We start from the raw sequence: 16,305 nt of genomic DNA on the forward strand, positions 1-16,305 counted from the left end.
ATTTACTATAAGTTACAGCTATGATTAAGTTATTCAAACCATATAGCTTAATGTAAGTTTACATTAGATGTCATTTCTTGCTTTTTGGAATGTGTTTCTGGATATTTATTTCTGCTTTTACAAACTGCCTGTAAGCATGATGAATGCATACCCTGCACAGAATTATGTATCTAATGTATTATCTTTGTCATTGGTACTGGGCTATTCCAGTTGAGATCCATACACCCCCTGTAGACATGACCTTAATCTTCCACACAGGGAGTGTAAATTTCAAATGGAGTTACCCGACTCCATTTGAAATCTACACTTCCTGTGTGTGAGATTAAGGTCATGTCTTCATAGGGGGGGGGGGGTTATGGATCTCAACTGGAACAGCCCAGTACCATCGATTATAAATATGATCATTTGAATGATTGTAAGATATTAAAAAGTGTTTCTATATCTTGTTTCACCCAATTAATCTTTGCATTCTCAAAAGCCTGTGTTTTATTATATTTTCCTTCCTACCATATTGGAAATGCATGGTATGAGTATCACTTAAATCTTCACTTGATCCCAAGTCCAGAAATTCTATCACAGAATAGAGAGATTTTATTTACCTCCTTAATAATCACACTCTTGATTGATAATGCACCAAATTACCATTGATTTGTGAAACTATTTGTATGATCACTGCATCAAGAGCACACACTGCATGCAAATCTGAGGTTTTATTGAGTAAAATTATGCCTTAAGGTGGTACGAAAGGCAAAATCAAGTTGCTCTGATTGAGATTAAAATAGACTTGTTGCAGAGAGATATGCAAAATAATCTTAATTCCAAAATTTGAGCCAAATCGGACAAACGGTTTTTGAGATATTGCTGTTGAAAGATTCTTTGTATTCTATTGTTTTTGCCAATATATTGATGAAGTTAATGAGGAAAATTGGCAAAATGTGCTCATTAATATTAATTTTTGCCAATATTTTGCCAATATTTTATGAATACTACTTTTACCTTTAAGAATTTTGACCTGAAACTTTGCCAATGTGTCTCTATGACCTAAACCTTTAACATGTGATTTTCCGCCCATCTAATTTGCATATTTGCATAATTAATTAGCTTTAAGTATAATGCTAATTAATTATGCAAATATGCAAATTAGATGGGCGGAAAATCACATGTTAATGTTTTAGGCCATAGAAACACATTGGCAAAGTTTCATGTCAAAATCATATAAAATAAAAGTAGTATGAAGGTTTATTCATAAGATATTGGTATAATATTGGCAAACATGAATATTCATGAGCACATTATGCCAATTTTCCTCATTAACTTCATCAATATATTGGCAAAAACAATAGAATACAAAGAAACTAAAAACATGTATATCTTGACAACCGTATGTCCGATTTCCTTCAAACAAAAACTATTTTGCTCAGTGTATTTAGCTTATCTTATTCAATCTATTCAAATGGTTCTAAATTCAGTTTCTGTTTTCCAGAAACATCGTTTCGAACCCCCTTAATACCGGTACATTCATATAGACTAACTGCGTGGACTGCTTAGAGCACAGAAGTGTTCTTCCTTTGTTTAACCTCAGCAGGTAACCTTTTTGTGCACCAAGTAGCCCATGCAGTTTTCCTTTTTCTGTGCTTCAAGCAAAATAGCAAAATAAATTGTTAAAGGATGATTAGGTAGTCTGAAATATGTTGATTGCCAATCAAGAGTGTGACAAACTTTAAATAATTTCTTTAAAATAAATTCCAAAGTCACTCCTTTATTTACAGCATGCATTTCCTTAATTTTGTTCTCTTGCCCTCTTAACCATGCCCTTGCATTCCCAGTTTTTCCAAGTTTCCCCATTTGAGAGAAGGCTTATGAAGGAAGTTTCATATCGGCAACAGAAGTCACCGTTTCTAAGCCTACCACAAGAGATTACAGTTGAGGTATTTTTGTGACACTGTGTGATACATGTGTTGTGCGTGATGCGTGGTGACTGTACATATCATCATATTATCATTTGGAGCTGTGGGGTGATAGTAGATACGTCATGATCATCATTCTTTGTACATTTTACTTAACATACCAGTAGATAATACTATCAGTAATTTCTGTAGTAAGCAACATTTGACCCCAGTGTTTAAAACCAAGTTAAATTTGACCCCAGTGTCTAAAACCAAGTTAAATTTACCCCAGTGTCTTAAACCAAGTTATATAGAGCATAATGTGTTGAACAAACTCACATTGTCCATTCCATGGGGACATTAATAAATATCAAGATACATCATAAATTGATGATTCTTGTAATGTCCTTAGGTCAGCTGATAAGCTTACATAATCAACTACCTTTATCTACATAGTTCATTGAGATCCAAAATCATCATATTACTGTATCTTCCATTTGATGACCAAAAAACTTCAATTTCCCTTGTGGGTCTAATAAAATATTACTTGACTTGACTTAAGAGATGTAAAATGAGCATTTATTGCGTTTCGACAGTATTTTTTGTGGGACATGAGAGCACCTCGGACCTATCAAATTGCATTCTGAATACGAAGCATGTCTTTCTGATATCAAATAATTTGCATTTTTGAAAATCACAATATAATACAAATTTTATGACAAATTATAACAATTTGATATTTTTCAAATTTTTGATATATAACAGTCCTCAAAGTAAATTATATAAATCTAATGATATATTCTTAAAGTGTATGTATGTAGGAGGAAAAAGCCGACGGTCAATTGAAAATTTTGACCTTTCATATTGAAGATATGGATTTTTTTTCCAAAAGACCTAATTTTTTTCGGTGTTTTGGGAAAAAAATCCATATCTTCAATACGAAAGATCAAAATTTTCAATTGATTGTCGGCTTTTCATCCCACCTACATACACTTGAAGTATAAATCATCAGATTTATAAAGTTTACTTCAAGTACTGTTAAATATCAAAATATCAATTTTATGATTTGCCATAAAATGTGTATTAAATTGCTAATTTCAAAAATCAAAATTATTTGATATCAGAATGACATTCTTCGTATTCAGAATGCAATTCGATATGTCTGATGTGCTCTGATGTCCCAAAATAAATACTGTTCAACCGCTCATACCCCCGCCCTTAAACCATGTCTACCAAATTTTAATCAGAATTCTGTTATCTAGTAATTGTCAGAAATGTAAGAGGAATTTTGATCATGACTATAGTAGTGTATCACCATAGCCACCATTTTTTCACTTTCAGAGGTAGAGTCTTGTCATCTTCTGTAGCCTGTCTTGGAGGAGTAGCAGCCTTACTGATAGAGCATGCCATGCATGATTACCAGTGTACTAACCCATAACTATAACATGCATTGGGCTATTCTATTTAAAATCCACACTGCCCCTGTGGAAGATTTAGCTAAAGTCTTCTACAAAGGGAGTATATGTTTCGAAACAAATAGACAATTGGGTAACTTCCATTTGAAATACTCACTCTAGTTGTGGAAGATATAGGTATAGATATAGATTCAGGGGGAGTATGGGTTTCAAAAAGATTAACTCTGACCAATTACATTTGAAAAAGTTACTCCCCTTGTGGAAGATATTTCCAAAATCTTCCACAGGGGGAGTGTGGATTTTTAAATGGAATGGCCCAATTTACTAAGAGAGCATTGATACTCCAGGTTTTAATAATTGGAAGCATGATTTCACCCATCATCTTAAAATTAGCACTATTTTCAATAAGTAGGGCTAAATTAAAAGAGTACACTACCAAGGCTAGTTAAGATTTGCATTTATGTGAACGTGTATGATTTAGGTTAAGGCTGTAGAACAGAGTTTCATTTAGTACCTGATCACTTTTTAGGTCACAACAAAAGAGACAGATCCTTTCTGGTTAAACTATCCATGAGCTTACTCCTGTCCCGGGGTACTCACATAGTAAAGGCATACGGGGATGTGCCGCCCAAATGGGTAGATTTTCCACGAAAAATCCTTAGACATGGGTCTATGTTTTGAAGAAAAAAATCCTTAAACATGGGTCTCCTTTTAAAATTTTCCACAAAAGTCCCATTTGCGAGCATAGTGAGCAAAAAAATAGGTGTTTTTTATGCCTTTTTGGTCCTTATTTGATGAAATCCTTAGATATGGGTCCCAATTTTCAGAAAATCCTTAGATATGGGTCCCTATTTTCAGGTAAAATTACCCTTGGGACGCCGGTGTGGGTCAGGTGTTAGGTGTATAAAAGGAGTGTCAAAACTTGAATGAATTAATTTAATATTAACAATAATATTTAAGTTTTGGGATGGGATCTTCTTGAACACCATAAATCCTGTAGTCCTGGCAGCCTCCCCTACAACTGTGAGGGCAGGGCAGGGCAACAAGTTGGGCCCCTCTGACTAAACCACCTTTGGACTGTTTGGGTTGACCCTAAAAATCTTGTCACCAGATGACATAAATATGGAAAGACCTGTCTCTTTCATAATGCACATCACTATCAATTCTAGATACACACTAGCAGTCTACCTAGAATAGATTACACCATCGGTATCATCATCGCACTTGTAACAGAAAATGTTTTTAAAATGTAAATTAGTTACACAATTTGATAATTATAGATGTATGATATTATAGTTGTTATAAAATGCATTAAATCATTTTAGAAATATTTACAGAAATAGAGATAAACCTCGCATAAGAATATTGCTAATATTTTAAAGCTCTCGTAAAATTATGATTTTGGAAGTGTTATTGTGGAACTATTATTGTGGTGTTTGATATTGTTAAAACTCTGTGACATGGTCATGCAAAATGAGTAATTTTTCCAAACAAAGTCAATATTTTATTTTATTTAAAATTCTTGTCTATTGAATATTTCTTATATATTTAAAACCCCATTGAATTGAGCTTACTGCTGTACATTTACATATTGAAAATGATCAAAAAGACCATAATGATTTTTCAAAATGAAGTTTGTCGGAAAGAAAGCTCAGGCAAACTAATATATTATAAATTGAGAAGGGAAATATCAGAATCAGTGTGTGTCTAACACCAACACACAAGATTTTTTTTTTCAGATTTTCACATGTTTTGATATGTATTGAATCATACCCTTCTGGGATGATACAATTAGACCATTTTTTAAAATCTAATACGAAATAAATTTCACCAACAAATACCTCATTCTGCTCTCATGTCACCATGAGCCATTTTGGGCTATTCCGTTTAAAGTCCACACTCCACCTGTGGAAGATTTTGGAAATATCTTCTATAGGGGGAGTACGAATTTCAAATGGAATGAACACATTTGGCTGCTCCATTTGAATTTCATACACCCTCTGAGAAAGATTCAACTTTAATCTTCCACAGAGGGAGGGTAGTTTCAAATAGAGTTGGTTAATGTGCTAATTCCATTTGAAGTTAACATTCCCCCTGTGGAAAATATTTCCAAAATCCTCCACAGGGGGAGTGTGGATTTTAACTGGAATCAATAGCCCATTGATGTGGGTTTCATGTCATCATAACAGGTTGATTCTGATAGTATTCACAAGAGTAGCCAATAACACCATATATTATTAACCCCCACCACATTTGAATTCTAGGATGGTGTGGTAATTTCACCCTTTGAACGGCGTCTAGCGCAAGAAGTGACACACCGACATAAATCAGAGAGACCTGTTGCTGCGCCGCCTCCGGAACCGGTATACATCTTTCATCTGATCTCATTGGCATGCTGTAGTCATTCTGCATGACTGGGGATTTCATACATAAAATGTTTTATTTTCAGTGATTTTTATTAGTTAAGAAAGGAGAGAAAACATAGTTTTATATGCATGCAAACAAGTTTGATATTGATAAGATTTTTTTCAAACCGTAATTTTTATAAATATACTATCCCTTTCCCATGTGAAACACCATATTCAAATATGTAATTGAGATACAGGCAAATATATTGAGGAAAAACATATGTGAAGTTATTGGGCAGGAAAAACCTCCTATGTACTTGTGGCCCTTGAACATGTTTAAAATAAAACTGCTAAGAGTTTAGATCAAAACTGTTTATTTAATACCATTTTATGTGACCTGCTTTTACAAAATGACCACAAAATTGACAAAAAAACTTTCTCAGTGAGATAATTCTAGATTGGAATTCCTTATGTTTATAAGCTTAAAAGTCTTAATCATCATGTAATGGTTGCTCCTTAATTTAGTTGTCAAAAGGCAACATTTTCTCTAGAATTTCCTATGTCAGGGCCCAATAACTTGATGCTCATTTTGTGGCAGCAAGTCACATATGTACAAAGAATTGTCACCCCCACCCAGTTTAGTGTCAGACTATTGCATGTTAAAAATATGTTTAATTCCTATCATGTACTAATTGAATTGGTTAATGTTGAATGGGGGTAACAACATCACACCTATTTCCTTTATTTTCTAGGAGTATAAAGTGTCAACATTTGAGTCTCGTCTTGAGAGCGAGATCCAATCCAGACAGGGACGAGGTCCTCCTCTACGGGCGGACCCATCGGTGGGTGATATACACATTATAGAGGTTGTCACACCTCGCCATCTTAGCAGTACCAAATATATGACCAATTGCTGTAATTTGAATGTATTCCAGCTGCAATTAGTGTTTCTGAAGCTTTTATTTTAAAAATATGTTTTAATGATGATATAGCTACAAATTTGACCTTCAACTTCAGTTTCTGTGGAACAAAAGTTAACTCTCTTCACGCGGGTGTCGACTGCAGACGACAAGTTTCAAAATTTTTGTAAAAATTCAAAAATTTCAGAAATGTAAATTTTCATGACCATATTTGGAATCGGCGTGAAAAATGCATTAAGATGAGTACAAACAAGCCTATTATTGGTTCAGTGGTTTTTGAGATAGGTCGTGATATTTTAAGAAAATATCTCAAAACTTGGGACTTCTTATGTTGAAGCCTATGGTTAGCATGCAAAGCATTAACATTCTCCCAGTTATTGCATTCTTTGAAACAAAATCTTCCTCCAAGCATATTGAAAACATCATATCAGGATATTTTATTGCTGTTAATTTTTTTTATGATGCTAGGTGTTCTGATTCATGGTTCAACAGCTACATATCAAGAAAAATGGGGCAAAAGTTTAAAGTTAACAAAATATAAGTTAAAAAATGAAAATCTTGTAAAGGTTTCTCGCTATGCAGTGGACACATTTTAGTAGCTACACCGGGCTGCTAAATGAAAGATTCTCTGTAAAAGCTTTAATATTTACATTACCTATATGTACTGCTAAGATAGTGAACATGTGATGTCACAGTGACAACCTTTATTAGCTTGACGTGATGAAGATGAATGTTAACTCCGACCATGTCTCCATCTTGGCCTATTCCAGTTGAAATCCATACACCCCAAGGAAAACATGACCTTAATCTTCTGCATAAGGAATGTGAATTTCAAATGGGGTTACCTGAATAGGTGACACCATTTGAAATCTATACCCCCTGTGTGAGAGATTAAGGTCATGACTTCTATAGGGAGTGTATGGATTTGAACTGGAATGGCCCATTGTGTGTAAACATTTTACTGCAATACTTTAATTGTCCTGTTTACATAATTGGTCATGTTATGGCATGATTGCAGTTGTCAACATTGTCTACTTTGAATTGCATGAATTATGTCATACCTTCGTTTTACATGTAAATGTCTGTAATGCATTGTTACATTGAAGTTGAAGGATTTGGTATCCTAAATCATTTAATGAGACCAAGAATGTCAAATCTGGAAAACAAGCAATAGCTTGGACCTTAGACATGAGACTTGTTTCAAATGATTATATCTCGCATAAAGCAGCTATTAAAGGCTTAATGTACGATTTCCTTCAAATTTTAAATTTGTCATTATGTTTTCTATTAATTTTGAGCTGAAATAACGAGGTAAAGTGAAAGAAACACTGCTTGTTATTTTGGCCGTTTAACACGCAGTTCTATGGGAGGACATAAAGTCATAATTCTTTGAATAATTCTTTGAATTATGACTTTATGTCGAACTTTGCTCTGTTTACCTACAAACACAAGAAATTTGGCTGATTCCATTTAGGTGCAAGTTGTGACATGTGTAACTGTAAACATTACAAATATGCCAAAAAATCAGGTTTGAAAAAAATGAACCAAATTCATATTATAAGATCGTACATTATGACTTTAAAACTTTTGTGGCTTTGACCTTCTTGAGTGCCATTAAGTGGTCATCAAATGTGTGATTTCAGTTTCCATTTTGTCTTAAAATAACCCTAACATTGTTATTTGTATACATAGGACCATTACCATGTAGCCCTTCTGAATGTTAAAAATAACCCTAACAATTTTATTTGTCTATGTAGGACCATCGCCATGTAACCTGTCTGAATATGCAATGTTTTGTGACATTCGTATAGTGAAGGATCGCTCTGTAAAACTCATTCTGTATTTCCTCGAATAGTCGCCCCCTTCAAATAAAAGCCCAACCCACCACATTTTTCAACCAAGATGTTTCAAAAATGATGATATTTCCATGCTATCTTGTGTAGTATTAAGCTTACCAAGGTGCATACATGTTGTCGGTAGTTGGCGAAAATCTTATTGGAAACCCGAAAATGAACCTGAAGTCATCGTTCCTAAATTCATAGTTCGTCATTTCAGTGTGAGTTTAAGCTTACCTAATGATTTTAACATGAATTATCATTCTAAAAATGTCCTTTAAATTAATAAATGCCCTTCTTTTTGAAAATGCAACGCCCCCTGGGGCAACTATTCAAGGAAAAACGGTAATCAGATTGTGGATCATTAGATACTTGAATCAATTGATCCAATTTACATTGATTGCATGTGGTACAATTTTGTTTTGTGCAATCTACTGTCAGCATCCCTCATGTCGATATGAAATAACAAACTTCCATTGTTTTGTCTTTCTTGTGTATATTACACCTAATGTTCTTATTCCAAAAAAAAAAGGATTTTGCTTGCATCTTGTTTTGAAATAGTTTCATAATAAATTTTCTATAATTTTCAATAATCTATTACAATGATTTTTTTTGTACCATTACTACAGACTTTTGATGTTCCGCCTTTGAATCCCAACTGCTTCAGTCACCATTGCCAACGACAGCAGACACACAGACAGAGACAGAAACTGAGATGTCTGGAATGGACACAGACACAGAAAGACCCGGAGGTGCAGGAGCACCAACCTTCAGCAAACAATTGAAGAACTTCAGAGTACCTGAAGGACAGAATATCACACTTAGCGCTAGAGTCAATTGCGCGACTAGACCAAAAGTAAGATTTTTTAGTAGGGAATAAACAATATGAATTTTTGGTTTTACTATCCTCTACCATACCATGTGGTAGACGACAGACAGGTGTAATATTTTCAGTAACAGGTCTAATATTCTAATACCAAAATCTCAGTTTTGATGAATTAAAATGGGGGATGAGGCTGTTGATCGGGTCACAGACCTTTAATACATTTTAATAGGTAATTTCGAATTCAAGTGCATCTTCCATAATATTTACAAATTCTCCAACCAAATTCCTGGACATTTTCTTTTCAGATAAAATGGTACAAAGATGGTTGCCCTCTCGAACAGTCCACCAGATATGACACACGTTTCACTGAGGGCATGTGCTCCTTGCACATTGCCCTGATCCTCCCTGAGGACACAGGAGCATTCACATGTTTTGCTTCTAGTCCAAAAGGAAAGGCTGTTACTACCGGAAGAATACTTGTAATGAGAGTGAAAGGATCCCAAGAACCAGAACACATGAAAGGAGTTATGAAGCACAGAGTTCATGCCAGTAAGTAGTAATCATACTCTGCTTCTACAGAAATATTAATCCAGTGAAGTAGGTTTGTTTTTTGACAGATCATAAAAAGATTAAGTAGCTTTAGTTAATGATAGTCCCATAGAGTTGTGTATAAAATTGAGGAGCGATTACTGAATAGGTTGCAACTTATTATAAGACTGCCCTACCCCAACCCTAAATCCTAACTCTAAACTTTGTAAACGAGGACTGGACTCGAGTCTAGCAAGTTGCACCCTATTCAGTAATTGTATTGATGTCAAAACTTCACAGGAGCGACTCGTCTCTTTGCGACAGATATAATGGTTGAAATCCAATAATAGGCTGACCATCAAGTTCTTCTTCAAGTTACTGAGATTTTGTTTAGAATGTGCATGTATGAAACCACTCCATTCATGCCGCCACTTATATACTTTGGTCGACTCGTAATAGGCAAAAATTATTTGGTTTTTAATTACTGAGCAATTAAAGTCCCAACTGGCATAAATTCATAATTATGGAAAGTGTCCTTTCCATTTGTATTGTGGCCAACATGTATACACTATTCTGTTTCAGTCCACAACATTATGAGTCTCATTTATTACAAGTTGTATGGACGAGTAGAGGCTATCATACAATGGATTTGGATCTATATGCTATACCTCCATGCAATATGTTGATTGTTTATATGATGGGTACCCTATAGAATGCTGTTGTTTATACATTAGGTCTCAAGCATGACAATCTCTAAGTCAAAGTTCTTTAACCCCAATGCTTCTACACTCAAAGAATGACCTTTGGATTTGTTAGGTACAAAACCTATGTTCCACAACTTGAAGTCAAAATTTGAGCTTTGCTTGCTTAATGTAGGTCATTGACTTGTGTCACTAGGGATGAGATCATTATAGCTCAAAGTGATATGTGACCTGATTCCAGCAATGATGTCCATGACAGGTGTGGACGATGGCACTATTCTCTAAATCAAATATTATGTTTAGAGAATCAGCCTTAGGTACTTTATACAAAACAATCCAAATTTAAAGTAGCGTTCTTTCCCATGATAGAAGGTAAATTGGAGTGATACTATGTGAATATGGTGTGTCCTGCTTGAAGAAGCCCGAGCGAGTGTTTGTTACAGTTTTTTTGTCTCGTAATCATGGAGACCACTTGGACCGATCTAGAAATTTCCTGGATGGAATTTGAGATTTCTGTTGATGTTAATCAAGTATCTGTTGTTTGCCCAACCAGAGAGGGACAAGCATACTCTGTACCAGACCATGGACCTGTGCACAGTGAAACCACAGAGAAGCATTATAGACCATCCTTCAAAGATGTGCCCAGCGATATGACCATCAAGGAAGGGAAAATTGCACGTCTGGTCTGTCGTGTCAGAGGTCGCGCTCCACCAGATCTACTCTGGTATAGGAATGATACCATTGTGAGGAATGATCACAATCATAGGGTAAGTGGTTGCCAAGGAAATATTTTGTAATATCATGCTAGAAAGTACCATTTTTGGTAGTTTAATTTCTTAGTAAATGTCCAGATATTCTTCACATTTGCATGAAATAAATGTGATTATGACCTTTGATTGTTTTGACCTTTGCCCCTTGACCTTTATTGCTCTTGACAGAATTTGTAACACAATTTATTTTATATAAAATTGCTTCGCAGTTGGTTATTTATGAAGACGGTTTGAACTTTCTGATCTCTGATCTCATACTGCCAACAAAAAGATGTAGGTGTTATCATGACCTTTGTTATGACCTTTGACTCGTTGACCTTTATTGCACTTAACAGAATTTGTAATATAATTCATTTTGAATAAACTTTCTTTGCAGTTGGTGATAAATGAAGGTGGTATGCACTCTCTCATCATTACAAACACCCAACCACAAGACGCTGGTGTATACACATGCGTTGCTCAAAACAGAGCTGGAAAAGCCAAAATGAAGTGCAATATAACTGTGGAGCGTAAGTACATGTTTTGTCTTTTTTTCCCCAAATATATTTAATCTATGGGTGAGATTTTTTTCTGATTTCAGGATTATTATTGTGTCTTCTGTCCCATAAAGGAAAAAAAGTTGATTTAAAGATTTTAAAACTACATATTAGGATTTTTGTATGAATGTAATTACACCCAGTAAATCAATATTCTAATACTACTGTGTATTATATCTCAAGAAATGAGCCTCTCTGCTTCGAAACAATGGTAGCTAACCCTAACATGAAAAAAAGTCACAAAAAGCTATAACAGCAAAAAACTGCAAGCACAAGTATTCCATGTGATACTATGGTCACGAATAGCTTGGCCGGAGTTCCCCTGTGGCAAGGTATGGCCGCCCGCGTGTCTAGCACCCAAGATGTCGGGGTTCAAACCGCCCTTGAGAAAATGAAAATTCTCTTCATCTTCTTCCTTCCTTCCTTCCTTCCTTCTTTCCTTCCCTCTGCCAAAAAGCTTCAGCGGAGTTGGGGTTAAGAGTCATTTAATCAAATATAACTATGCCTACCTGCCCAATTTTTGAACTTCTTCATTTGGTTTCAATTTGCAATTTTGAGTTTTCCTACATGTATCTATACAAAAAGAACAATTTCTCACATTTTTATTTTCACAGCTGTGTTGAGCATGAAAGCGTGAAAATGTTCCGCACAAAAATCAACTTTTACAGTATTCTATTTAAATAAATGTTGGTATTTATACAGTGCCTTTCATGTGTATCAAAGTGCTTTACATTTATTCCACTGATGTTAGAATATGTCAGCTGCCATACAAAGCCCAAGGCATGCTCATACCTTTGGGCGATGCTCAATGGACAATATTTATAACAGCTCCCCATTTTACCCCTGGGTAGAGAGAGGCAAGTGAGGTAAAGCACCTTGCCCAAGTGCACAATATGATGGCACAATCGGGGCTCGAACCTGCAATCCACCGACTGCAAGGCAGAGCTTGTACCGCAGCTCTAACGTGCCCCCAAAGTAAACTACAAGTAAACTAATTTTACGGATGATTTGATCTAAAATTTAAAAGTAACAAATTCATACTATAATTTGTTACCCACAGCCAAGGCGCAATTAGAAGCACCATCCTTTATTGATCGCATTGAAAATTTGACTGTCAACCAAGGCGAGCCGATTGTATTGACCTGTAAGGTCAGTGGTAAACCTATCCCAGAAGTCAGCTGGCAAAAAGATGGCCGACACCTCATCCCGAGTTCAGGAAGATACACGTAAGATATGCCAAATTTATTTATTTATTGACTTTGAGGTGAATTATAAAATGATGTCATTGATATCCCCCTGGCTTTTAAGCCATAAAGGTAGATCCTGCATTCTGTGTGTAAATATAGCTGTAGGAGTGTGTGTGTCTTCCATTTTAGTTAGATCTTCTTGTTTTTCAATATTTGGAAATTGCACGAAGTACAGCAATCTAACTTGCTAGGAGTAGCAGGGCCAGAGGCCTGATAATATTTTCAGCACAAAAAATGCTAATCAAGTAGCAAATTTGCATATTTTTTCCCTGAAAGCTGTATTACAATTTGCTAGTGGGATTTGCAAGTTTTACTTTTACATTTTTGGGGGATGGATTTTCATGCTGTTTGGTTTAGATTTTGGTGTCAATTAAAAATATTCAAAGAAGGCATGCTTCTAAAAATTTCGTTTTTTTAAACCAAAATGTGTGATATTTTTAACAGAAATAATTTCAAAGTACAGAAAATTTAGTATCATTTGGATCTCTTTTTTGTCAAATTGGTTATCATTTTCAGGGTTAGTTTCCGGTATCCTAGCAACACATCCCTGCCCTAATCAAAACCGAATTACTAAATTACTCTAAAACTTTTGATTTACTTTTTTATTTTAACAGCATGGACCACAGCTTGGATGGTCTTTGTAATATGTATATAGAACAATCAAACAGAGACGATGCTGCATGGTATACATGTACAGCATTCAATGCTGCTGGCAGAGTAGCATGCAGAGCAAAGGTCCAAGTCATTGGTAAGTAGTCGGCTAAATGTGATCTAACTCAGGGTCTAACTTGAAAAGAAAATGATTCAAATTTAGTCAAAAATGTAATCTGTTCAATTTGGTTAACTTGAACATAAAATGATTCACATATAGTTAGAAATGTAGTCTGCTAAGTGTGGTCTAACTTGAAGACAAAATGATTCAAATTTGGTCAGAAATGTATTCTGTCTAATTTGGTTAACTTGAACATAAAACGATTCACATGTAATCAGAAAGGTAGTAGGCCTATGCTAACTTGAAGATGAAATAATGCACATGAAGTTGGAAATTTGAGAAATATTGGTTGTTTGCTATGAAAAAAAACCCAGAATGATGATTATTTTGTTCATTTAAGGGCTGGGGTATGAACATTTGGACAGTATTTATTTTGGGACATTAGAGCACATCAGACATATCGAATTGCATTCTGAATACGAAGAATGTCCTTCTGATATCAAATAATTTTGATTTTTTGAAATTCGCATTTTAATACACATTTTATGGCAAATCATTAAAATTGATATTTTTGATATTTAACAGTACTCAAGTAAACTTTACAAATCTGATGATTTATACTTAAAGTGTATGTAGGTGGGATGAAAAGCCGACGATCAAATGAAAATTTTGACCTTTCGTATTGGAGATATGGATTTTTTTTCCCAAAACACCAAAAAAAATAGGTCTTTTTGGGAAAATAATCCATATCTTCAATATGAAAGGTCAAAATTTTCAATTGACCGTCGGCTTTTCCTCCCAGCTACATACACTTTAAGAATATATCATTAGATTTATATAATTTACTTCGAGGACTGTTATATATCAAAAATGTGAAAAATATTAAATTTTTATAATTTGTCATAAAATTTGTATTATATTGTGATTTTCAAAAAATGAAAATTATTTGATATCAGAAAGACATGCTTCAGTATTCAGAATGCAATTCGATAGGTCTGAGGTGCTCTCATGTCCTCAAAAAATACTGTCGTAAACGCAATAAACGCTCATTCTAGATCCCAATTAAGATTTTGCTGAAATTTGCATCAAATTTGGGACTTTTTATGGTTGGTATGTTTATTTTTTCCAAAAAAAGGTTTAGGCCATAAAAAAAAAATTCTGGTGACATATGACCTATTTCACTTGATTTTGTCAGATTTTGCTCAAAACTTTTCTATCCATGAAAAAAGTTGTTATAACTTTGACATGTTCATCTTTACAGCCACAAGACGGCAACAGGAAACTGGTCCACCAATTGTCATTGGTGCAAGGAAGGCACCAAGAATGTAAGTTCACAATATTTTCATTCATTATCAGGATCATTCATTCATATTGGTACCATTCTGACAAGGTCTTGCATGTGATCTCAATTTGAGAATCATTATTCATGACCTCTCTAAAATTGTGGAGTATGAGTTTTGATACAACATATTTGAAGGTAATTTTATGAGAGTTCAAACATATTGAGGTTTTGATGTACCCTGGCAAATGGGATTGAGTCAAAATAAGTTCCATGACCTCTAATGACAAAGTTCCATGACCTCCATATAACAAGATTACCTCAAAGGTTAACCTCAAGTTGTAGAGTATGAGATTTTGTAACCATCATATGTAGAGGTTCATTTTATGAATGTTCAAGCATTGGGTTTAAGGAACTGTGTCCTGGCGCATAGGGTTATTTTAGATCACAGTGCCCACACAGGTCCATGTCATTATGGTTCACTTTTGTGTGACACTTTGTAGTGTGAAAAAAAATCATACGCAAGAAAACAGTTTTTTAGATAAACTGAGGAGGATGGAAGTTTATTCCATAATTTGTTTAGATTGACCATGTCCCATTTTTTAACACAGGACTGCATCTTATCTTGTTTTCTAGTACTTAGTCCAATTTGTTACCAAGATATTTTTTCCTTTATCAATATCGTCCAATATGTATAGAAATTTAAAATTGGATTAATTTTTTCACCAGGCATGCCAGCAGAGCACCGACAAGAACCCCAGTAGTACGCCCAAGCTATGTCCAAGCAGAGGCTTACTCCGATGATGAATCAGATGCCAAATCAAAATCAGAGGCCCCTCGCTTTATGGTCGCATTGAACAGCTCAAGCGCATCGAGGGTGAGAGGGCGACTTTGCTTGTCGAGTTGAACCAGCCGGAGATCCCAACATGAGGATTGATTGGTTGATCAATGGCAATGTCATTTCAACAGGTAAGACAAATGTAATGTGGTGGCACTAATAAATACATCATCAATGACATGTTACAGAGTATAGTTTGATCAGCTTGAATTGGCGGGAAATGTTAGGCTTTTACCACTACGCCGAAAAATAGACCCACGTTAAGAGTGATATTTCGGACCTGTCTGGTCTATATTGTGCGTGTTAAATAAATTAAAGATAAAGTATAGAACTTGAATAATAATTTGTGATACTTCTGGCGAGTTGTCACAAGACATTTCTTGAAATAAAATATATTGATATTAATCCGCGATGTTATATGGCCCGCCGATTACGAGCTGATTAAACTATAGATTCAGTTTTGA

General features: G+C 34.9%; 2 protein-coding genes across 2 annotated transcripts in view; both read left to right on the top strand.

Annotated features, from left to right (window-relative positions):
- The window catches only part of LOC140167506 (muscle M-line assembly protein unc-89-like), a 77,345-nt gene extending 68,085 nt beyond the window's left edge, over positions 1-9,260 (top strand). The window contains exons 22-24 of the mRNA XM_072190812.1: positions 1,827-1,928; positions 6,402-6,491; positions 9,034-9,260. Coding sequence (XP_072046913.1) covers positions 1,827-1,928; positions 6,402-6,491; positions 9,034-9,189 — 348 coding nt within the window. The 3' untranslated portion in view covers positions 9,190-9,260. The remainder of the gene's footprint in view (positions 1-1,826; positions 1,929-6,401; positions 6,492-9,033) is intronic.
- A 6,543-nt stretch (positions 9,261-15,803) lies between these two features.
- Positions 15,804-16,305, top strand: part of LOC140167508 (titin-like) — a 104,624-nt gene continuing 104,122 nt past the window's right edge. The window contains exon 1 of the mRNA XM_072190813.1: positions 15,804-15,972. Within this exon, the coding sequence (XP_072046914.1) occupies positions 15,930-15,972 (43 nt within the window). The 5' untranslated portion in view covers positions 15,804-15,929. The remainder of the gene's footprint in view (positions 15,973-16,305) is intronic.

Source organism: Amphiura filiformis, chromosome 13 (assembly GCF_039555335.1).
Source record: "Amphiura filiformis chromosome 13, Afil_fr2py, whole genome shotgun sequence".
Lineage (NCBI taxonomy): Eukaryota > Metazoa > Echinodermata > Ophiuroidea > Amphilepidida > Amphiuridae > Amphiura > Amphiura filiformis.